The 25,507-nt window shown below is 44.6% G+C and overlaps 1 protein-coding gene across 4 annotated transcripts in view; it reads left to right on the top strand.

Annotated features, from left to right (window-relative positions):
* The first annotated feature begins 2,031 nt into the window (after window positions 1-2,031).
* Window positions 2,032-25,507, top strand: part of LOC137374993 (leucine-rich repeat-containing protein 31-like) — a 116,396-nt gene continuing 92,920 nt past the window's right edge. Inside the window, exons 1-4 of one of the 4 annotated variants that reach the window (XM_068041616.1) lie at window positions 2,032-2,423; window positions 3,538-3,603; window positions 12,932-13,168; window positions 19,057-19,203. In XM_068041616.1, coding sequence (XP_067897717.1) covers window positions 3,591-3,603; window positions 12,932-13,168; window positions 19,057-19,203 — 397 coding nt within the window. In that variant the 5' untranslated portion in view covers window positions 2,032-2,423; window positions 3,538-3,590. Of the gene's footprint in view, window positions 2,621-3,537; window positions 3,604-12,931; window positions 13,169-19,056; window positions 19,204-25,507 lie in introns of all 4 variants that reach the window. The other 3 variants (XM_068041614.1, XM_068041613.1, XM_068041617.1) reach the window with 3 other exon arrangements.

Here is a 25,507-nt window from a genome sequence, read left to right as displayed (position 1 = left end):
CCCGTATTTGTATTGGTGCTTGCACACAGGGAGCTCCCTCCCCACCTGCCTGCTCGGGACAGCTGCAGTTGCCCGGGTGAAGACTGTCTTGTTAAATTCAGAAGAGGAGAGTACTGGGCGGCTCCAGCCGTCCCGGGCGAAGAAGCCTCCCCCAACTGGAAGACAGCAAACAGTTTTGGACTAATTTTGATAAAGGTGCTCCAACTGGCAATTGGATCAAACATCCTTTTCAGCCTTTCTCTCCATTCCTCCACTCAGTTGCCTCAGTTACCTATCCTCCCCTTTTCCTTTACCATCCAACCCCATCCTCCTCTACTCCCGCTCCACTTTGTTTAAAGTTTGCTTTTTTAAAAAATTGTGTAAATTTGTTTTGTTTCTTGAGGGTGGACGTGGCTCTTAGACTCCATGGCAAGCCCTCCTTCGCCGGTGGCGGGGTCTTCCCGTACATATGCTGCTGCGGCTGCTGCAGCTGCACCTGTTGCCCCGTCACCGTTTGCTTTATTAACATAGAAGCATAGGGTCAAGAGCTACGTCCACCCAAACATAACTATAGAGGCATATGTGAAAGCAATGGCCGAGGTTGTCGGCCCTTCGGCCATTGTTGCAGCCTCTAAAATGTACGGGAAGGCAGTGTTTTTCCTGAAGACCGAGCGGGCGGTGTCCCTGGCTCTGAACAAGGGGTTCACTGTGGGCGGGACCTTTCTGCCAGTAGACCCCCTGGAGGCCACTGCGCAAAGAGTCATTTTATCTAATGTCCCGCCCTTCATTCCTGGTGAGCTCCTCCTTCCCCACCTGCACCATCTGGGGAAGGTAAAGACGGGGCTCACCCCAGTCCCGCTCGGTCTTCGGGAGAACAGCCTCCGACACGTGTACTCCTTCCGCCGCCAGTTATTCATGCAGCTGGCGCGGGAGGAGGTTACAGAGGGCCACTTTAATGTAGAGTTCCAGGGGACGGCTTACCGCATCTTCTGGACCTTGGACGGGGTGCGGTGCCATGTCTGTAAGGGGGTGGGGCATGGTCGTAAGAACTGCCCCAACCTCCCGGCTGCCAACTCCAACTCGGCGGCGCCGTCGGTACCGGAGGCTGCTTTTATTTCAGATTTCCAGCACCTGACATATTGCTCCTGTGTATTGGTTAACATATCCAATTTAACAATTAACTGGAGCTTTGTACTGTAACGTACTCATTATCAACACCAATTTAACGATTGTATAAATCATTCTATTCTTTATATTCGAGCCCATTCCCTGACGAATTAGTCATCAAACCCCAATTGATCATTGAATGGAACCTTATTCCCCTCCGGTATGATTCAGAAACCTGTTTGCTTTGCCTTCTGGGTGTATCCTCGCCCAGAACTGCCTGAACAAAAACTACAAGATATTAAAAGAGGCCTGTATACTTTAAAAAAAACTGTAAGCAATACACTTCCTCAGGTGAATTCTTAATCTCCGAGAGCGGGTTCTACAATGGCTGGGAACCATAAGGACTAAAGCATGTAGTCAAATAATATTCCCATTTCATGTAACACGTTTTCTTATGTTTTTGTTAATTTGGGTGTTATTAATTGGGGCAGCGCAGTGGTTAGCACCGCAGCCTCACAGCTCCAGCGACCCGGGTTCAATTCTGGGTACTGCCTGTATGGAGTTTGTAAGTTCTCCCTGTGTTGTGTGGGTTTCCTCCGGGTGCTCCGGTTTCCTGCCAAAAGGCTTGCAGGTTGGTAAATTGGCCATCATAAATTGCCCCTAGTCTCGGTAGGTGGTAGGGAAATATAGGGACAGGTGGGGACGTGGTAGCAATATGGGATTAGTGTCGGATTAGTATATGGGTGGTTGATGGTCGGCACAGACTCGGTGGGCCGAAGGGCCTGTTTCAGTGCTGTATTTCTAAATAATGGGAGCACATTTGTTCGATTTTTTGGGTTGACTCTGGAGTTTTTCCAGAAGCAGTAATGTGATTCACTCTCCGGGGCTCTGCAACTAACTTTTCACCATCTCCACTTCCTGATATCGTCAATCATTTCCTCATTCAGTGACAGCAATGGAGATTATTCTCTACAGGATCCTTAGTTAAAGCAGCTCATTCCCTTGCGCCAGGTGAGTTGCCAAAATTTCCCGGGCGACAATTTCCCCGCTCCGAGCCCCGGGACCGGGACCAAGACCCGCTCCGAGACCGAGCCCCGGGACCGGGATCAAGACCCGCTCCGAGACCGAGCCCCGGGACCGGGATCAAGACCCGCTCCGAGACCGAGCCCCGGGACCGGGATCAAGACCCGCTCCGAGACCGAGCCCCGGGACCGGGACCAAGACCCGCTCCGAGACCGAGCCCCGGGACCGGGACCAAGACCCGCTCCGAGACCGAACCCCGGGACCGAGACCGGGACCCGCTCCGAGTCCGAGCCCCGGGACCCGACTCCGGAAACGTGAGCACTCTTTGCTTGTGAGGAGCTGGTTTTCGGTTTGAGTGTTTTGTCTTTTCAGTTTAATTTGAGTTTACGATCGAGGACAGAGAAGCTTCGTGAAGACAGGGAAATGTCCGGAACTGTCCTCCAGATCAGCAAAAAATGTTTATCCCTGTAAAGAAAATGTTTTCTTAAATCTGGTGAGCTGGGGAATAACAGTAAGTTCTGATTATAAATTTAAATTGGAATTGATAGTTTTTTTTTGTTGGGGTTGTGTTACAGATTTCAGTGATATCGTCACGATGCTGAAATAAACTTTCTCACTGTGGCTTCGGCGGGTTTTCGGAAGATTTTCCCTTAAATGGATAATAGACGATTTGATTTCGGCGGAAAGTAGATGTTTAAACAAAAGTTACTGAGTTGAAAATGTCTTTTGTTGTTAGTGATTCGTAAGTTCAAGAGGACGAAGTATCAATGAAGGGGCATTAATTCTAAATCGAGGCAATAATTACATCCCAACTAGTTTAGGTTGTATTCCTGGGAATCATCTTTTGATTTAACAAAAGATTGGATCTTGGGCCAGAATTCACCGTCGTACCCACCCTGGGGAGATTTGACCAGTGAATTCACCGTCGTACCTGCCCTGGGGGAGATTTGACCAGTGAATTCACTGTCGTACCTGCCCTGGGGGAGATTTGACCAGTGAATTCACCACCGTACCCACCCTGGGGAGATTTGACCAGTGAATTCACCGTCGTACCTGCCCTGGGGGAGATTTGACCAGTGAATTCACCACCGTACCCACCCTGGGGAGATTTGACCAGTGAATTCACCGTCGTACCTGCCCTGGGGGAGATTTGACCAGTGAATCCACCACCGTACCCACCCTGGGGAGATTTGACCAGTGAATTCACCGTCGTACCCACCCTGGATTTCTTCCTAAACCTCTGCCTCTCCAGCAAGTAAAATCTTGCTGAAAATGCATCTCTCTAAGCTTCTCCTGACCTAGCCCAGAGCCTTTGGATCATTTGTTAAGGTGTTTTTTGAAAATGCAAACTGTTGATATAAAATAGCTAATGGCCTTTTCCATAAAATTCTTGTGTTGCTGAAATTATTAACATTTTTCTGGTTTAAGGGTGTGGACTAGGAGGAATAGCGTGGCCCAGGATCATTGCATTTAGACCAAAAATGGAGAACCCAGGTATTGTTGATTATAATTTTTTAAACATAATGGGACTAATTTGATAGCTATTTCAAACAGCCAGCACAGGCATGATGGACTGCATGGCTTCCTTTTGTGCTGTTTGATTCCATATTGGAGCTGCTGTCTAAGATTGAACTTTTCCTGTAAATTGCCAACGTTACATTAGGCCTTGTGATCCAATAAACAGTAAGTTATATGTAAAAGTTTGAATCATGGAATCATCGAGAATAATCTCCTTTGCATCCTCTCCAAAGCTTCAACACTCTTCCTAAAATGTGGCCAGCTGGCTAGAATACTCCAGCTGAGCTCTAACCAGTGTTTTTTAAAGGTTGAGCCTAACAACCTTGCTTTAGCACTCTATACCTCTCTTTATAAAGCCCTGGAACCTGTATGCCTTTTTAACAGCTTTCTCAACTTGTCCTACCACTTTCAATGATTTGTATAAATGCATCTCCAGGTCTCTCTCTTCATGGAACTCCTTTTAAAGTTGTATTATTTAGTATATATTACCTCTCCCCATTCTTCCTACCAAAACGTATTACCTCGCACGTCTGTAAAATCACAGCTGCCTTTTGCCTTCCCATTTCACCAGTCGATCTAGGTCCTCCTGAAGTCAGTTTCTTTCCTCCTCACTGTTTACACCTTTTCTGAGTTTTGTCATCTGCAAATCTTGAAATTATGTTCTGTATACCCAAGTCCAGGTCATTAATATATATATCAAGAAAAGAAGTGGTCCTAATACTGATCCCTGGGCATCACTGCAGAATATGTCACACCTTGTTCAACCTGATTTCTTGGTGTTTTGTATAATTTTTTTTTAAAAAGGCCTTGAGAATGTATGTGATCTTGAGATAACCTAACCCCAAGCCAAGTGGCTTCTAATCTTGAGACTTCCAGAAACAGTATCAATGAGCTTCGAATCTATCTGGATGAGCTGATTTTTGAGCACATGACACAAGGATCAATCTTTTTACAAGGGCGGAACAGGTTAATGACTGAACATAATTATTATTCAGAACCTAGATTATTTGAGAGCAGAAAGAAAGTCTTACATTTATATAGTGCCTTTCACAACTTCAGGATATTCCAAAGTGCTTCACAGCCAATGAAGTATTTTTGAAGTGCTGTCACTGTTGTAATGTAGGAAACGCAGCAGCTAATTTGCACACAGGAAAATCCCCAAACCGCAATGTGAAAATGACCCAATAATCTGCTTGTGATTCCAGTTAAGGGATACCAATTGGCCAGGACACCAGAGAGCTGATGGTGTCTCGGTTTAACATCTCATCCGAAAGACTGCATCTGTGACAGTGCAGCACTCCCTCAGTACTGCACCCCAAGCACACCCTAGATTCTTGTGCTCAAGTCTCTGCAATGGGACTTGCTTTAGTCAGAAGGCTGTCAGCTCAAGAGGTGCTACCCACTGAGCCATGCTATCTTTGAGATCAGCTAGTAAATGTGGGGGAAGACTTGGGGAAGAGTGATAAGCATATAATGTTTAGATCAGTTGGAGAAGAGCAAGGACCAATCTAAACTAGAACTTCTAAATAGGAAGAGGAATAACTTCAATGGGATGAAAGCAGACCTAGTCAGAGTGAAATAGAACCAAAGGCTGACATTCAAAAGGGAGATGCTACAGGCACAGTGTAGGCATGGCCCGACAAAGATGAAGGGTGGTACTGCCAAAGCTAGAGCCCCTGGTTATTTAGAAGCTTACAGTGTAAGTTAAAGCAGAAAAAGAGAGCTTTTGATGATCACAAATATCTAAATACTTTAGAAAGCCTAGAGGAGTATAGAAAGTGCAGGGGTGAAGTAAAAAAGGAAATTAGAAATTCAAAGCTTTTAAAGCTGTTTTAGCGGGCTTAAAAGTGAATAAATCTCCAGGCTCAGATGAGATGTGTCCCAGGCAAAAATAAAAACAAGAAATGCTGGAAATACTCAGCAGGTCTGGCAGCATCTGTGCAGAGAGAAGCAGAGTTAAAGTTTCAGGTCAGAGGCCCTTCTTCAGGCTGTTAAGTGAGGCAAGGGAGGAGATTGCAGGGGCTCTGACATCAGTTTTCAAATCCTCTCTGGCCACAGGAGAGGTGCCAGAGGATTGGAGGACAGTGAATGTGGTACCATTATTCAAGAAGGGTAGCAGGGATAAACCAGGTAATTACAGGCCGGTGAGTCGAACATCAGTGGTAGGGAAACAATTGGAAAAAATTCTGAGGAACAGGATTAATCTCCACTTGGAGAGGCAGGGATTAATCAGGGATAGTCAGCATGGCTTTGTCAGGAGGAGATCTTGTCTAACTAACTTGATTGAATTTTTTGAGGAGGTGACTAGATGTGTAGATGAGGGTAAAGCAGTTGATGTAGTCTACATGGACTTCAGTAAGGCTTTTGATAAGGTCTCGCATGGGAGATTGGTTCAGAAGATAAGGGCCCATGGGTTCCAGGGCAATTTGGCAAAGTAGATCCAAAATTGGCTTAGTGACAGGAGGCAGAGAGTGATGGTCAAGGGTTGTTTTTGCGAGTGGAAGCCTGTGACCGCAGGGATCGGTGCTGGGACCCTTGCTGTTTGTAGTGTACGTTAATGATTTAGATGTTTTGTCAGTACATTAAAAGCAAGAGGATAACTAAGGAAAGGGTAGGGCCTATCAGAGACGTACAAGGGAATTTCTGCGTGGATGCAGTAGATGCGGGCAGGATTCTTAATGAGTTTTTTGTTTCTGTCTTCACAAAGGGGAGGGTTGATATAGACATTGGGAGTGTGAAATATTAGATACGTTAAGCATGATGAGAGATGAAGTACTGGAGGGTCTGACATCCTTGAAAGTGGATAAATCGCCAGGGCCGGATGGTTTGCATCCCAAGTTGTTAAAGGAAGCCAGGGAGGAAATAGTGGATGCGCTGAGGATCATCTTCAAATCCACACTAGATACAGGAGAGGTACCAGATGATTGGAGGTCTGCGAACGTTGTACCAATGTTTATAAAGGATGTGAGGGATAGGCCAAATAATTATAGGCCGGTCAGTCTGACCTCAGTGGTGGGTAAATTGTTAGAATCTATTCTGAGAGAATGGATAAACTGCCACTTAGAAAGGCACGGATTAATCAGGGATAGCCAGCATGGATTTGTTAAGGGAAGGTCATGTCTTACTAACTTAATTGAGTTTTTTGAGGAAGTAAAAAGAAAGATTGATGAGGGTAGTGCAGTGGATGTTGTCTACATGGATTTTAGTAAGGCATTTGACAAGATCCCACATGGCAGACTGGTCAGAAAAATGAAACTCCATCAGATACAGGGCATTGTGGCAGGTTGGATCAGAATTAGCTCAGGGCCAGGAAACAAAGGGTAGTAGTCGACGGATGTTTTTGTGAATGGAAAGCTGTTTCCAGTGGCATTCCACAGGGCTCAGTGTTGGGTCCCTTGCTGTTTGTGATATATATTAATGATTTGGACTTAAATGTTGGAGGCATGATTGGGAAATTTGCTGATGATACAAAAATTGCCCGTGTAGTTGATAGTGAAGAGGATAGCCGTAGACTCCAGAATGATATCAATGGTTTGGTTGAGTGGGTGGGTGGAAAAATGGCAAATGGAATTCAATCCAGAAAAGTATGAGGTAATGCATTTGGGGAGGGCAAACTGTATAAAATGCTGGTTAGGCCACAGTTGGAGTATTGCAAGTAACATTCGCGCCACACAAGTGCCAGGCAATGACCATCTCCAACAAGAACAAAGAACAGTACAGCACAGGAACAGGCCATTCGGCCCTCAAAGCCTGCGCCGATCTTGATGCCTGCCTAAACTAAAACCTTCTGCACTTTCGGGGACCGTATCCCTCTATTCCCATCCTAATCATGTATTTGTCAAGATGCCTCTTAAACGTCGCTATCGTACCTACTTCCACCATCTCCCCGGGCAGCAAGTTCAAGGCACTCACCACCTTCTGTGTAAAGAACTTGCCTCGCACATCCCCTCTAAACTTTGCCCCTTGCACCTTAATCCAATGTCCCCTGGTAACTGACTCTTCCACCCTGGGAAAAAGCTTCTGACTATCCACTCTGTCCATGCCGCTCATAACTTTGTAAACCTCTATCATGTCGCCCCTCCACCTCCGTCGTTCCAGTGAAAACAATCCGAGTTTATCCAACCTCTCCTCATAGCTAATGCCCTCCAGACCAGGCAACATCCTGGGAAACCTCTTCTGTACCCTCTCTAAAGCCTCCATGTCCTTCTGGTAGTGTGGCGACCAGAATTGCACACAATATTCTAAGTGTGGCCTAACTAAAGTTCTGTACAGCTGCAACATGACTTGCCAATTTTTATACTCTATGCTCCGACCGATGAAGGCAAGCATGCCGTATGCCTTCTTGACTACCTTATCCATGTGCGTTGCCACTTTCAGTGACCTGTGGACCTGTACGCCCAGATCTCTCTGCCTGTCAATACTTCCAAGGGTTCTGCCATTTACTATATACTTCCCACCTGCATTAGACCTTCCAAAATGCATGACCTCACATTTGTCCGGATTAAACTCCATCTGCCATTTCTCCGCCCAAGTCTCCAACCGATCTATATCCTGCTGTATCCTCTGACAATCCTCATCGCTGTCCGCAACTCCACCAACCTTTGTGTCGTCCACAAACTTACTAATCAGACCAGCTACATTTTCCTCCAAATCATCTATATATACAAATAGCAAAAGTCCCATCACTGATCCCTGCGGAACACCACTAGTCACATCCCTCCATTCAGAAAAGCACCCTTCCACTGCTACCCTCTGTCTTCTATGTCTGAGCCAGTTCTGTATCCATCTTGCCAGCTCACCTCTGATCCCGTGTGACTTCACCCTTTGTACCAGTCTGCCATGAGGGACCATGTCAAAGGCTTTACTGAAGTCCATATGGATAACCTCCACTGCCCTTCCTTCATCACTCATCTTTGTCATTTCCTCAAAAAACTCAATCAAATTAGTGAGACACGACATCCCCTTCACAAAACCATGCTGCCTCTCGCTAATAAGTTCATTTGTTTCCAAATGGGAGTAAATCCTGTCCCAAAGAATCCTCTCTAATAATTTGCCTACCACTGACATAAGGCTCACCGGCCTATAATTTCCTGGATTATCCTTGCTACCCTTCTTGAACAAAGGAACAACATTGGCTATTCTCCAGTCCTCTGTGGCCAATGAGGATGCAAAGATTTCTGTCAGGCCCCAGCACTTTCTTCCCTTGCCTCCCTCAGTATTCTGGGGTAGATCCCATCAGGCCCTGGGGACTTATCTACCTTAATGCTTTGCAAGACGCCGAACACCACCTCCTTTTTGATAACGACATGACCCAGACTATCTGCACTCATCATCCACCAAGTCCTTCTCCTTGGTGAATACTGATGCAAAGTACTCATTTAGCACCTCGCCCATTTCCTCTGGCTCCACACATAGATTCCCTCCTCTATTCTTGAGTGGGCCAACCCTTTCCCTGGTTACCCTCTTGCTCTTCTCTACGTATAAAAAGCCTTGGGATTTTCCTTGATCCTGTTTGCCAATGACTTTTTATGACCCCTTTTAGCCCTCCTGACCTCTTGCTTAAGTTCCTTCCTATTGTCTTTATGTTCCTCGAGAGAATCTAACCATCTCCCCTTGACATTCAACGGCATTACCATCGCTGAATCCCCCACTATCAACATCCTAGGGGCTACCATTGACCAGAAACTGAACTGGAGTAGCCATATAAATACCGTGGCTACAAGAGCAGGTCAGAGGCTAGGAATCGTGAGGCGAGTAACTCACTTCCTGACTCCCCAAAGCCTGTCCACCATCTACAAGGCACAAGTCAGGAGTATGATGCAATACTCTCTCCTTGCCTGGATGGGTGCAGCTCCAACAACACTCAAGAAGCTCGACACCACCCAGGACAAAGCAGCCCGCTTGATTGTCACCCCATCTACAAACATCCACTCCCTCCACCACCGACGCACAGTGGCACCAGTGTATACCATCTACAAGATGCACTGCAGCGATGCACCAAGGCTCCTTAGACAGCACCTTTCAAACCCGCGACTTCTACCAACTAGAAGGATAAGGGCAGCAAATGCAAGGGAACACCAGCACCTGCAAGTTCCCCTCCAAGTCACACACCATCCTGACTTGTAACTATATTGCCGTTCCTTCACTGTCGCTGGGCCAAAATCCTGGAACTCCCTTCCTAACAGCACTGTGGGTATACCTACCCCAAATGGACTGCAGCGGTTCGAGAAGGCAGCTCACCACCACCTTCTCAAGGGCAATTAGGGATGGGCAATAAATGCTGGCATAGCCAGCGATGCCCACATCCCTGAATGAATAAATAATAATACAGTTCTGGTCACCACATTACAGAAAGGACATAATTGCTCTGGAGAGAGTACAGAGGAGATTTACAAGAATGTTGGCCGGGCTTGAAAGTTGCAGCTGTGAGGAAAGATTGGAAAGGCTAGGGTTGTCTTCCTTAGAATAGAGGAGGCTGAGGGGTGACTTAATAGAAGTGTACAAAATTATGAGGGGCCTAGTTAGAGTAGACGGGAAGGACCTGTTCATCTAGTGGAGAGGTCAATTACCAGGGGGCACAGATTAAAGGTTATTGCTAGAAGGGTTAGAGAGGACATGAGGAAAGACTTTTTCACCCAGAGTGTGGTGGGTGTCTGGAATTCACTGCCAAGAACAGTGGTGGAGGCAGAAACCCTCAATTCTTTGAAAAGGTCCCTGGACGTGCACCTGAAGTGCTGTAACTGGCAAGGCTATGGACCAGGTGCTGGAAGGTGGGATTAGATTGAGCAGCTAGCATTTTTATCGGCCAGCCCGAACACGATGGGCAGAATAGCCTCCTTCTGTAATTTTTCTATGGTTCTATGGAAAAACTGTAACTGAACAATGGATGATCTTTAAGGAGGAGGTATTTCAAGTGCATTCCAACAGGTGTAAAGGTAGGTGAACGAAAGCCAGGGCTCTTTGGATGACGAGGGCGATAGAGAATATCATGCAACTAAAAAAAAGTGAGCGTGTGATGTACGTCAGGTGAATTCTTCAAGTGAGAACCAGGCCAAATGCAATAAGTTGAGAGGGGAGTTGAAGAGGACGATAAGACTGGCAAAGAGAGAATACAAGAATACAATGCAGTTAACATAAAAGGGGAACCCAAAAATCTTCTATCGGTGGTAAGTGGGTAGTAATACAGTGGGCGAGTCTTACTGGGGACAAAATGGGTAATATATGATGCGAGGCACAAGGCAAGGCTTGAATACTTAATTTTTTTTATTCATTCATGGGATGTGTACGTTTCTGGCTAGGCCAGCATTTATTGCCCATCCCTAATTGCTCATGCCAAAGTGGTGGTGAGCTGCCTTCTTGAACGACTGCAGTCCTTGGCATGTAGATATGCTCACAGTGCTGTTCGGAAGGGAGTTCCAGGATTTTGACCCAGCGACAGTCAAGGAACAGTGATATAGTTCCAAGTCAGGATGATGTGTGGCTTGAAGGGGAACTTGCAGGTGGTGGTGTTCCCATGCATCTAATGCCCTTGTCCTTCTAGTTGGTAGAGGTCACAAGTTTGGAAGGTGCTGTCTAAGGAGCCTTGGTGCATTGCTGCAGTGCATCTTGTAAATGATGAGAGACTTAATGAGTACTTTGTTTCGGTGTTTACTGAGGAAGAGGATGCTGACAAAATATCCGTAAAAGTGGAGATGATAGAGGTGATGGATGGGGTGAAAATTGATTGGATATACTGGAAAAGCTGGCTATGCGTAGAGTGGATCAGTCACCTGGTCCGAATGATACACATCCCAGGTTGCTAAAGGAAATAGGGTGGAGGTATCGGAAGGGCTTGCCATAATCTTCCGATCTTTTCTGGATATGGGGGAGGTACTACAGGATTGAAGAGTGGAAAATGTGACACCTTATTCAAGAAATGGTGTAAGGACATTCCTGTTAACACAAAGTCAAAACTTTTGAGACCAATTTTTGTGACTAAAATTTTGGTGGGTGGTTGGGGGGGGTCGACTTTACACAAGTCATATTTTTGAACTTTTATTAACAAAATAATAGCCACCATGGAGACAGGGCGTAGAGTTGGATGGATGCATGGGAAACTATGTACCCTTTTTGGTGACATTCACTGACCCCTTCTGCAACTTTCCTATCTAATTGCAACTACTTGCCAAGCTATCTGCTTTTTTATTCTTTGGCATCTTCATGGGCTGTGTGGAAAGCTTTCTCCAATCTATGACATTCTCTGATGCTTTGAATTCTCTTGCTGCTGCACAATTATTTGCCTTCTCTGCACAAACAACAACTATGCTGTGCATTTGTTGTTCTTCCTTGGCGCCATAGTGAAAAACTGTGGGGGTCCTAGCTGAACCTTTGGGTGTTTATACTAGTGCCTGATTAGAATGTTCTGTCTGTGCTCTGAAAGTTAAGGTTGACCTTTACACCAGATATAGGAAAAATTCAAGATTTTTTGGCCGAAAGTCCTGGATCAACTTTTACACAAGCATATATGGTAATTGATTTTTTGATGAAGTAACAGTGAAGGTTGATGAAGGGAAAGCAATAGATGTTCTGTATATGGATTTTAAGACAGAGTTTGACAAAGTACCTTGAAGCAAAGGCAATTGAGGGGAGATTTGATAGAGGTGTACAAGATTATGACTAGTTTAGATAAGGAAGATACAGCTGTTCCTGTTAGCTGATTGGTTCCTAGTCCTTGTACACAGATTGAAAATTTTGGGCAAGCAGTGCAGGGGGATGTGAGGAAGAATGTTTTCTCACAGCAAGTGATAATGACCCTCGAACTTGCTGCCTATGAGGGTGGTAGAAGCAGAGATGGTCAATGATTCCAAAAGGAAATTGGATGGACACTTGGAAATAAACTTGTAGGGCTACAGAGAATAGGACTGACTGGATTGCTCTGAACTCGATGGGCTGAATGGCCTCCTTCTGTGCTATTATACTATGACTCTCTCAATCTTTTAAAGTGTTGAGGCTTCCTCAATTTTCTTTCCTCCTTTCTTGAAGGAGTTGCATTTGGTTTGGATATTAAGATATGGTCACTAACACTGAACCCCCAACACCCATTCTCCCAAGCAATTTGCTGAGTCACCATTCTCTAAGTGAGTGCAGACATTGACTGTTGGTCATATTAAACTGAAAGGGACTTGCTAAGCATCCCTGACCTGTTCTTGTTTACCTGAGTGTTGAATGAAAGCCCAGGAAATAAGCAATGTTGGACTGCCTCTCTAATAACCTATTTTTGGCTAATATAAGACTAGTGGAAGATCATTGTATCTTTTTTTTTTAGGTTCAAAACAACAAGAGGATGAATTCAGTACACGGCATTCAAGGTCTCCCTTTGATCTGATTGTGAACCAGATGTGGAGGAGTAAATCTTTTGCAGAGAGATGGCCACAATCTTCAATGTCTCGCTTCTTCAAGTTGTCTGAGAATTCTAATAAAGCTGTGTGTATCTCAGAAAAGCAGGAACTGGGGAAAGCATCACTGGATTCAGAAAAAAAAGAGAATATTTCAGAGATATCAGGTAACCATACTGTCGTCTTTAATCTGAAGAGTAGGTCTTGATGGGGAGATTTGCTAGTGCTGTTGGGGAGGGTTTAAACTAGCTTCTCGGGGATGGGAACCTGAGGGGCAGCTCAAATTGGAAGGAAGTAAAGCTGGTAACAGGAGATAGAAAAGTAACAAGCGACATTAGAAGGCAGGCGAAATAAAAGTGTGCATCAAGTAGGCTTGGAATGCAGAATAATGCCAAGACGACCAGGTTAAGGGCACTCTACATGACTGCACGTGGCATTCGCAACAAGGTAGATGATTTAAAGGCACAAATAGAGGTAAATGGGTATGATTTAATTGCTATTACGGAAATATGGCTACAGGGTGACCAAGACTGGAAACTGAATATTCAACATTTAGGAAGGACAGCCAAAAAGGAAAAGGAGGTGGTGTTGCACTGATAAGGGATGGGATCAGTACATTAGTAAGGGAGGATCTCTGATCAGAAGAACAAAATATGGAATCTGTTTGGGTGGAGCTTAGAAACAGGAAGGGGCAGCAAACAGTGGTAGTTGTTGTTTATAGGCCACTAAACAGTAGTGGTAATGTGGGGCATGGTATTAATCAGGAGATTAGAGAAGCATGTAGCATGGGTAATATAGTAATCATGGGTGATTTCAATCTGCATATAGACTGGGTAAACCGAATGAGCACTAATGCTGTGGAGGACGAGTTTCTGGAGTGTGTTAGGGATGGATTTCTGGAGCAGTTTCCAGAGCTGACTAGAGAACAAGCTATTTTAGATCCAGTATTATGTAATGAGATAGGGTTAATTAATCATATTGTAAAAGAACCATTAGAGATGAGTGACCATAATATGCTGCAATTTTACATTCATTATGTTTGAAAGTGAGGTAGTTCAATCTGAAGCCAGGGTGTTAAATTTGAACAAAGGAAATTTTGACGGTATGAGGGGTAAATTGGCCAAAAGGGATTGGGAAAATGAGGTGTTGGGTGTCTTGCAAAGCATTAAGGTAGATAAGTCCCCAAGGCCTGATGGGATCTACCCTAGAATACTGAGGGAGGCAAGGGAAAAAATTGCTGGGGCCTTGACAGAAATCTTTGCATCCTCATTGGCTACAGGTGAGGTCCCAGAGGACTGGAGAATAGCCAATGTTGTTCCTTTGTTTAAGAAGGGTGCTCAGGATAATCCAGGAAATTATAGGCTGGTGAGCCTTACGTCAGTGGTAGGGAAACTATTAGAGAGAATTCTTCGGGACAGGATTTACTCCCATTTGGAAACAAATGAACTTATTAGCGAGAGACAGCATGGTTTTGTGAAGGGGAGGTCGTGTCTTACTAATTTGATTGAGTTTTTTGAGGAAGTGATGAAGATGATTGATGAGGGAAGGGCACTGGATGTTGTCTATATGGACTTTAGTAAAGCATTTGACAAGGTCCCTCATGGCAGACTGGTACAAAAGATGAAGTCACATGGGATCAGAGGTGAGCTGGCAAGATGGATACAGAACTGGCTCAGTCACAGAAGACAGAGGGTAACAGTGGATGGGTGTTTTTCTGAATGGAGGGATGTGACTAGTGGTGTTCCGCAGGGATCAGTGCTGGGACCTTTGCTGTTTGTAGTATATATAAATGATTTGGAGGAAAATGTAGCTGGTCTGATTAGTAAGTTTGCGGACGACACAAAGGTTGGTGGAGTTGCGGACAGCGATGAGGATTGTCAGAGGATACAGCAGGATATAGATCGGTTGGAGACTTGGGCGGAGAAATGGCAGATGGAGTTTAATCCGGACAAATGTGAGGTAATGCATTTTTGAAGGTCTAATGCAGGTGGGAGGTATACAGTAAATGGCAGAACTCTTAGGAGTATTGACAGGCAGAGAGATCTGGGCGTACAGGTCCACAGGTCACTGAAAGTGGCAATGCAGGTGGATAAGGTAGTCAAGAAGGTATACGGCATGCTTGCCTTCATCGGTCGGAGCATCGAGAATAAAAATTGGCAAGTCATGTTGCAGATGTACAGAACCTTAGTTAGGCCATACTTAGAATATTGCGTGCAATTCTGGTCGCCACACTACCAGAAGGACATGGAGGCTTTGGAGAGGGTACCGAGGAGGTTTACCAGGATGTTGCCTGGTCTGGAGGGCATTAGCTATGAGGAGAGGTTGGAAAAACTCAGATTGTTTTCACTGGAACGACGGAGGTGGAGGGGCGACATGTTAGAGGTTTACAAAGTTATGAGCAGCATGGACAGAGTGGATAGTCAGAAGCTTTTTCCCAGGGTGGAAGAGTCAGTTACTAGGGGACATTGGTTTAAGGTGCGAGGGGCAAAGTTTAGAGGGGATGTGCGAGGCAAGTTGTTTACACAGAAGGTGGTGAGTGCCTGGAACTTGCTGCCGGGGGAGGTGGTGGAAGCAGGTACGATAGCGACGTTTAAGAGACATCTTGACAAATATATGAATAGGAAGGGAATAGAGGGATATGGGCCCCGGAGGTGCAGAAGGTGTTAGTTTAGGCAGGCATCAAGATCGGTGCAGGCTTGGAGGGTCGAATGGCCTGTTCTTGTACTGTTCTTTGTTCTTTGAATAGAGAAATGGCTGAGAAGCTGAATGATTACTTTGTGTCTGTCTTCACTGAGGAAGATACAAGAAATCTCCCAGAATTAGAGATCCAAAGGGTTAGGAGGAATGGGGAATCGAAGGAAAATAGTATGAAGGTTGTTTTGGAGAATTTAAAGGGCTGCAGATTGATAAATCCCTGTGACCTAATATTCTACATCTCAGAGCGTTGAAAGAGGTAGTTATGGAGATAGTGGATGCATTGGTGATCATCTTCCAAACTTCTATAGATTCTGGAGCAGTTCCTGCAGATTGGAAGGTCTCAAATGTCCGCTATTTAAAAAGAGAGAGAGAGAGAAAACAGGGAATTACAGACCTGTTAGCCTTACATCAGTTGTTGGGAAAATGCTTGAATCTATTATAAAGGATGTGATAAATAGACACTTGGATAATAATCTGATTAAGCATAGTCAACATAGATTTATGAATGGGAAATCATGTTTGACGAACCTGTTGGAGTTTTCTGAGGATGATACTAACAATTGATTAAGGGGAGTTGGTGGACGTGGTATACTTGGATTTTCAGAAGGCTTTTGATAAAGTCCCCCACAGGAGGTTGTTTAGCAAAATTGAAGCACATGGGATAGGAGGTAATGTACTGGCATGGATTAAGGATTGGCTAACTGGCAGAAAACCGAGTCGGAATTATTGGGTTATTCTCGTGTTAGCAGGCTGTGACTGCAGGGATCAGTACTTGGGCCCCAGCTCTTCACAATATATATCAATGATTTGGATGTGGGGAACAAGTGTAGTATTTCCAAGTTTGTGAATGACACAAAACTAGGTGGGAACGTATATTGTGAGGAAGATGCAAAGCAGCTTCAGGGGGATTTGGACAGTCTTGGTGAGTGGGCAAGAATGTGGTAGATTGAATATAATGTGGAAAAATGTGACTTTATCCACTATGGTAGGAGGAATAGATGTGCAGAGCATTTCTTAAATGATAAGAGATTAGAAAGTGTAGATGTACAAAGGGACCTGGGTGTCCTTGTCAATAAGTCACTGATAGCTAACATGCAGGTGCAGCAAGCAATTAAGAAGGCTAATGGTATGTTGGCCTTTATCGCAAGAGGATTTGAGTACAGGTTTAGTGAAGTCTTGCTTCTATTGTATAGAACCTTGGTTAGACTGCACCCGGAATACTGTCTACAATTTTGATCCCCTTATCTTAGGAAGGATATTATTGCCATAGAGGGAGTGCAACGAACATTCACCAGACTTGTTCCAGGGATGGCGGGACTGTCCTATGAAAATAGATTGGTGAAACTGGGCCTGTATTCTCTAGAGAGGAATAAGAGGTGATCTTATTGAAACCTACAAAATCCTTTAAAGGGATAGACAGGGTAGATGCAGGTAAGATGTTTCCCCTGGTTGGGGAGTCTGGAACCAGGGGACACAATTTCAAAATAAGGCGGAAGCCACTTAGGGCAGAGATGAGGAGAAATTTCTTTACTCAGATGTTTATGAATCTTGGTGGAATTCTCTACTCCAGAGAGCTGTGGAATTGAGTATGAGTGGCGCAGTGGTTAGCACCGCAGCCTCACAGCTCCAGTGACCCGGGTTCGGTTCTGGGTACTGCCTGTGTGGAGTTTGCAAGTTTTCCTTGTGACCGCGTGGGTTTCTGTCGGGTGCTGCGGTTTCCTCCCACAGCCAAAGAATTGCAGGTTGATAGGTAAATTGGCCATTGTAAATTGCCCCCAGTGTAGGTAGGGTGGTAGGAGAATGGTGGGGATGTGGTGGGGAATATGGGATTAATGTAGGATTAGTATAAATGGGTGGTTGTTGGTTGGCACAGACTCGGTGGGCCAAAGGGCCTGTTTCAGTGCTGTATCTCTCTATGACTCTGTTTAAAGTAGAGATTGACAGCTTTCTAAATATAAATGACATAAGGGGATATGGGGATAGTGTGGGAAAAAGGCATTGAAGTGGATGATCAGCCATGATCGTATTGAATGGCGGGGCAGGCTCGATGGGCTGAATGGCCAACTCCTGTTCATGTGTTCCTATCCCTGAGAGGCATGGAATTGAAATAGGTGGAGTACCATATGGGTTAATGTTGGACTAAACTAAACAACAACGTTTTTTTATATATCACCTATAATCTAGTAAAACATCCCAAGGCGCTTCACAGGAGTGTTATCTAACAAAACCTGACACTGTGCAACATAAGGAGATGTTATAGCAGGTGGCCAAAAGCTTGGTCAAAGTGGTAGGTTTTAATGAGCATCTTAAAGGAGGGCAGAGAGGCTGAGAGGTTTAGGGAGGTAATTTCAGAGCTTAGAGCCTACGCAGTTGAAGGTGTGGCCGCCAATGTTGAAGCAATTAAAATCAGGGATACTCAAGGCCAAAGGTAGTGGAGGCAGGAACAGTAGTGACATTTAAGAGGCATCTGGACAGGTACTTGAATGAATAAGGCATAGAGGGATATGGAATTAATGCAGGCAGGTGGGATTAGTATAGACAGGCATTATGGTCGGCATGGACGTGGTGGGCCGAAGGGCCTGTTTCTATGCTGTATGACTCTATGATTAAAATTGGAGGAGTGCAGGTATCTAAGAGTTGTGGGGCTGGAGGCAATTAGAGATGGGGAGGGTGAAGCTATGGGGGGGGGGGGGGTGGATTTGAAAGCATGGATGATCAGTTTTAAATTCAGGGTTTGCCAGACCAAGAGCTAATGTAGGAGAGCGAGCACAGGGGTGATGGGTGAACAGGATTTGAGTGAGTTCGGACACGAATAGTAGAGTTTTAGATGACCTCAAGTTTACGGAGGGTGGAATGTGGGAGGCCAGCCAGGAAATTGTTGGAATATTCAAGTCTAGAGGTACAAAGGAATGATTGAGGTTTTCAGCTGTAGATGAGCTGAGACAGACAGAGTTGGGTGATGTTACAGAGGTGGAAATAAGTGTTCTTAGTGATGGCATTGGTTGGAAGCTCATCTCAGGCCAAGTAGGACACCAAGGTTTGGAACAGTCTGGCTCCGCCTCAGAGAACTGCCAGGGAGAGGGATGGAATCAATAGCTAGGAAACTGAGTTTGTGGCAGGGACCGAAGACAATGGCTTCAGTCATCCCAATGTTTAGTTGGAGGACGCATAGTATTTCTTTCTTGCGTATAGAACCGAGATCCAGAAACCAATTGTGAGCTTGTTATCTTTACTTTCTATGCTAAAAGGTTTGTTAAATGGCAAAGTTGGAGTTCCTGCTGAAATCTATCAATATTGAAATCTGGCTGCCATCCTTTGGTCCCTTCACTTACAATGATTTGTTTTTTCTTGCATTAAGATGAATTGAAATCCATGGACCTTGAATGCAGCACAGGCAGATGGGGCCAAGTCGTTGAGTTTATGGAAAGGCTGGGGAAGAACCCAAACCATAAGAGCATGAATCTCAATAATAGTCAGCTCACTGCCAATGATGCAGTTCAGTTGGGTAAGTTTGTCCAATATTACAAACCATCGGACTGGAGATAGCACGTTAATCACTAAGGGCAGAAGTATTATGCAAATATTAGTAAGAATCAGTAACTGGCATTCAGCAAACAGTGAATTTAAAATAGGTATTACCAACTCAATGCTAAATCCTTGGAACAAAAATCTGCCAAGCAAGATCATGGAGGCAAAATAAAAACAAAATGCTGGAAATACTCAGCAGGCCAGGCAGCATCTGTGGAGAGAGAAGCAGAGTTAACATTTCAGGTCTTAAGCAGAGTTAACAGACACGATGGGCCGAAGGACCTGTTTCTGTGCTCTATGACTCTGAGGTCTGTGACCTTTCATCTTGAGTTCTGATTAAAGGTTGGCAAGATGTAACGAGTGGTGTGCCACAGGGATCACTGCTGGGGCCTCAACTTTTTACAATTTATATAAATGACTTGGACAAGGGGACCGAAGGTATGGTTGCTAAATTTACTGATGACCCAAAGATAGGTACGAAAGTATGTTGTGAAGAAGACATAAGGAGGTTGCAGACTGATAAAGATATGTTGAGTGAGTGGGCTAAAATCTGGCAGATGGAGTATAATGTGGGGAAATGTGAAGTTGTTCACTTTGGCAGGAAGAATAAAAAAAAGGAGAGTATTACTTAAACAGAGAATGACTGCAGAATTCCGAGGTGCAGAGGGATCTAGGTGTTCTAGTGCATGTGTCACAAAGAGTTAGTATGCAGGTACAGCAAGTAATAAAGAGGGCTAATGGAACACTGTCCTTGATTAGGAGAGGAATTAAAAGTAAAGATGTTATGCTTCAGTTATACAGGGCAATGGTGAGACCGCATCTCAAATACTATGTGGAGTTTTGGTCTCCTTATTTAAGGAAGGATGTAAATGCATTGAAGGCGGTTCAGAGGAGGTTTATTAGATTGCTACCTGGAATGAGCAGGTCGTCTTATGAGGAAAGGTTGGACAGGTTGGGCTTGTTTTCACTGGAGTTTAGAAGAGTGAGGGGTGAATTGATTGAAGTTTATAAGATCATGAACAGTCTTGACAAGGTGGATGTGGAAAGGATGTTTCCTCTCGTGGTTGAGTCTAGAACTAGAGGACACTGTTTTAAAATAGGGGTTGCCCTCATAGGACAGAAATGAGGAGAAATTCTTTGAGGATTGTGTGACTTTGGAAGCCTCTGCCTCAGGTCGTGGAGGCGGGGTCATTGAATATTTTTAAGGCGGAGATAGATAGATTCTTGTTAGGCAAGGGAATCAAAGGTTATGGGAGATAGATGGGATTGTGGAATAGGAAATACAAGCAGATCAGCCATAATCTTATTGAATGGTGGAGCAGGCTGGAGGGGCCGAATGGCCTACTTCTTCTAATTCACATGTTCGTATGTTTGGCTGGTGATTCCAGAATCACTCTGGATAGGCATCTTGGAGAAAATACACCAGAATCATGTGGGCATAGCTAAATATAGAGTACAGACTGAAGCATCCGTGTGCTGGCCAGGAATATCGAAAGATATAGAAGAAATGGTTTAAAATTGCCAGGTATGTGCAGTGCACAGACAGGATCAGAGGGAACTCTGATCTTGACCCAATTATCAAACAGATGGTCAGAACTTCTGGCGATGGATCTATTCATCTGTGATGGAAAATCCTACCTGATTGTCTTCGAATGCTTTTCAAGGTGGATCGAGGTCAAATGTTCGTACGCAACGACAACTGAAGCAGTCATTCGAGTGTTACAGGAAATCTTTGAAACACACTTGAGCGGATAGTGTCCGATAATGGACCACAATTTGCAAATGACTACTTTTCACACTTTGTGGAAAAGTGTGGATTTGTACATCTTAAAAGTTCCCCTAGATATCCACAATTTAACCAAGAAGCTGAATGAGGGTTTAGAATGATCAAAGCACTGTTAAAAAGAAAATCAAGATTTTAAAACAGCACTCCTAAATTACAGAACTACTCCATTGCTATGTGATTAGGGAGCTTTGAACACAACTTTGAATCCTACCCAAAAAGTTACTTCAAGCGTTAGAAGTCCAGGATTATCCGAGTTCAAGACAGAGAAAAGTCTTACAGAAAGCAACAAGCCTATAATTATAATAGGAAATACCTTAACAGAAACTTATCTAAGTTGTCAGAAGGGCAAAAGTTGTGGGTACAGGACCAAAGCAGAGAATGAGTAATCGTGCAGACAGATGAGAATCAACAGGAATCTTATTTAGTACATACTTCAGAAGGTACTATAGGAAGGAACAAGAAAAATCTTGTCCCCATTCATCAAAGACGGTCAATCAATCATACGTTTGGATGCACCAGATGTTGAAATGAAATTCAGAAAGCACCAGATACCAAAAACCTCAATGAACACTGTCCAAGTCAAGAAATGGATTCAGAGAAAGACTACCAATTATCCGCATCTGACAACAAGATCGGAGAGAGTTGTGAAGCCGCCTGACAGATTGAATCTGTGATGTCAGAGACTTGGGAGATGGGGTAGTATGTAAAAATAAGTATGTTGTCATGCAGGCCCCCACCTGCCAAGAATGAGGCACATTAATTTTGTCACATAAACATTGATCTTTAGACTGTTACTGGAGTAAAGAAAGAACTTTTTAAAAGAAAGCAACACCAGACCGTTGACTGGAAAGACATTTGCACATTTACAGACAGTGCTTGAAAGGGACAAAAGACCATTTCCTGATGCATTCAATTCACAATGGACTTTTGATTACCAGACTTTGTGGGTGGAGGAGCTCGCATTCCAGGTTGACTGCTAAGATGGCCGAATACACAAATGGATGTGGTCACACACCCCCAGTCACATGATAAACCTGCTGGGCAACCTGCGTTTTTTGAATTTGAACTTGCCAGAGTTTTTGAAGGCAGAAAGCTGTTTACTCCTGGACTGACGAGGCATCTCGTAGCTGGCTTGCTTCTGCCTCTCCTGTCTGCTCTCATCTCGCTACCATCAGCTTCGGAATCCGTTGAAGACACATGAACCCCAAGAGAGAAAAGTCTCCTGCAGTGAACAAGATTTAAGAAGAATACTGGGCCCCAACAAAAAGCAAGGACTACAGCGAGCTCGAAGCACAGTAACAAAAACCCTTCTTCAGAGATTGCCTCAACCCTCTCTACACTATTTTCTTCTCTTTTCTGTCTCTATTTTCATGTGTATATCACCTATGCATGCTAGTGTGGGGCGTGACATGTATCGGTAGGTGTTAACCGAATTAGAGTTTAAGTTCAATAGATTTCACTTTTCTTCTTTAAACCTAAGAAAGCCTGTTTGTGCTCATTTCTTTGCCTTATAATTGGAAAGCGGTGAACAAGGATTCACCAAAGGGGGAGTTCAAAACACAGTGTGTTTAAAATTAAACCCTGTAACAGTAAGACCAGGTGAAGACTGAAAGGGACCCCTAGACACTTTTCTCACCTGGTCGTAACAATGTGAATGGATAAATATATATTTGGATAAAGCCTTGGGGGTGGGGGGGAGGGGAAATGTAATATAAGGGTCTGAAAGGGTTTATGTTGAGAGAGTGAAGAATACCTCCTAACATAATGCAAGAGATCACGTGGAGAGAGTCTTGGGGAGAGCTGCAGTGTGGTTTCAGAGGAGTCACACAGACTGGTAAAGAGCTGTACATAGATATAATGTAGTAAAAGGTTAATATTCTAAGTACCTGAGACAAAGGAATCTCTCGAAGCTAGACTAACTAAGGATATTAAGGTGGCAGCATACCAACTAAACATACAACAAAAACTGTGTTTAACTTGGAGTTTTTTTTGAAGGGGTAACTGAGAGAGTTGATGAGGACAATGCAAATGATGTGGTGTACATGGACTTCCTGAAGGCATTTGATGCAGTGCCGCACAACAGACTTGTGAGCAAAGTTACAGCCCATGGAATAAAAGGGAAAACTGTGCATTTGTCTCTCATCCGTCATTTCAATTTTCCCAAGTATTACCCAGATGATCTCCATACTTAGTTGGTGTAATGTGTTAATCAGGATGTTTTTGCACAACGGAAAACACTTCTGCTCCATCAGCATAGAGTCATAGAGTCGTACAGCATAGAAACAGGCCCTTCGGCCCACCGCATCCATGCCGACCATAATGCCTATCTATACTAATCCCATCTGCCTGCATTAATTCCATATCCCTCTATGCCTTGCTCATTCAAGTACCTGTCCAGATGCCTCTTAAATGTCGCTACTGTTCCTGCCTCCACCACCTCCTCAGGCAGCTCATTCCAGATACCCACTATTCTTCGTGTGAAAAATTTACCCCTTTCATCCCCTGTCAACCTCCTCCCTCTCACCTTAAATCTGTGCCCTCTAGTTTTAGTCACTCCTGCCACGGGAAACAGACTCTGGCTATCTACACTATCTATGCCTCTCATAATTTTCTATACCTCTATCATGTCCCCTCTCAGCCTCCTTCGCTCCAGGGAAAACAAACCCAGTCTATCCAATCTCTCTTTATAACTCAAGCCCTCCAAACCAGGCAACATCCTTGTGAATCCTTTCTGCACCCTCTCTAGCCTAATCACATCTTTCCTGTAGTGCGGCGACCAGAACTGCACACAGTACTCCAAATGCAGCCTAACCAACGTTATGTACAACTGTAACATGACGTCCCAACTCTTGTACTCAATGCCTCGGCCGATTATGGCGAGCATCCCATACGCCTTCTTCACCACCCTGTCTACCTGTGTTGCCACTTTCAGGGAACTATGTACTTGCACCCCAGGGTCTCTCTGCTCAACAACACTCCCCAGGGCCCTGCCATTCACTGTATATGTCCTGCGCTGGTTTTACTTCCCAAAATGCATCACTTCACGCTTGTCTGCGTTAAATTCCATTTGCCACTCCGTTGCCCACTTTCCCAGTTGATCCATATCCTGTTGTAACCTTAGACAACCTTCTTCACTGTCCACTATACCACCAATTTTAGTGTCATCTGCAAACTTACTAATCATGCCCCCTACATTCACATCCAAGTCATTAATATATATGAGAAACAACAGAGGGCCCAGCACCGATCCCTGCGGCACACCACTGGTCATCGGCCTCCAATCTGAAAAACAACCCTCCACTACCACCCTCTGCCTCCTATCACCAAGCCAATTTTGTATCCAATTTGCTAGCTCACCCTGGATCCCATGTGTTCAAACCTTCTGGACCAGCCTACCATGCGGGACCTTGTCAAAGGCCTTACTAAAGTCTATGTAGACAACGTCCATCGCCCTGCCCTCGTCAATCCTCTTGGTCACCTCCTCGAAATACTCAAATTCATGAGACATAATTTCCCACACACAGAGCCATGCTGACTATCCCTAATCAGACCATGCCTTTCCAGTTGCATATAAATCCTGTCCCTCAGAATCCCTTCCAATAACTTTCCCACCACTGATGTAAGGCTCACCGGCCTGTAGTTCCCTGGCTTATCCCTGCTGCCCTTAAATAAAGGCACAATATTAGCTATCCTCCAGTCTTCCAGTACCTCACCCTTGGCTAATGATGATACCAAAATCTCTGCCAGGGCCCCAGCAATCTCCTCCCTTGCTTCCCATAGCATCCTAGGATACACCTGGTCAGGCCCTGGGGATTTATCCATCTTAAGTGCTTCAAGACCTCCAACACCTCCTCCTTTGTAATGTTGATATGCTCCAGGATATTGGTGTTCCCTCCCTTTAACTCACTAGCTTCCATGACCTTCTTTGCGGTAAATACGGATGAGAAATATTCATTTAAGACCTCGCCCATTTCCAGTGGCTCAACACATAGATTACCACACTGGTCGTTAAGGGGACGGACCTATTCTCTCCATAGCTACCCTTTTACTCTTAATATACTTATTGAATCTTTTAGGATTCTCCTTTATCTTATCTGCCAGGGAAATCTCATGGCCCCTTTTCGCCCTCTGAATTTCCTTCTTGAGTGTAGTCCTACATCCCCTATACTCCTCGAGGGACTCACTCGATTCTAGCTGCCTATACCTGACATGCCTCCTTCTTTGTCCTGACCAGACCCTCATTATCCTTCGTAATTCAAGGTTCCCTAAACTTGCCAGCCTTGCCCTTCCATCTAACAGGAACATGCCGGCCCTGAACTCTTCCTCTCTCACTTTTAAAAGCCTTCCACTTGCCAGACGTCCCTTTACCTGAAAACAGCCTCTCCCATCCAACTTTTGAGAGTTCCTGTCTGATGCCATCGAAATTAGCCTTCCCCCAATTTAGGACTTCAACCTGAGGAACAGTCCTATCCTTTTCCATAACAATCTTGAAGCT

This window comes from Heterodontus francisci, chromosome 11 (genome assembly GCF_036365525.1).
Source record: "Heterodontus francisci isolate sHetFra1 chromosome 11, sHetFra1.hap1, whole genome shotgun sequence".
Taxonomy (NCBI): domain Eukaryota; kingdom Metazoa; phylum Chordata; class Chondrichthyes; order Heterodontiformes; family Heterodontidae; genus Heterodontus; species Heterodontus francisci.
The sequence above is the reverse complement of the archived record's forward strand: the minus strand, read 5'-3'. Positions and strand labels throughout refer to the sequence as shown.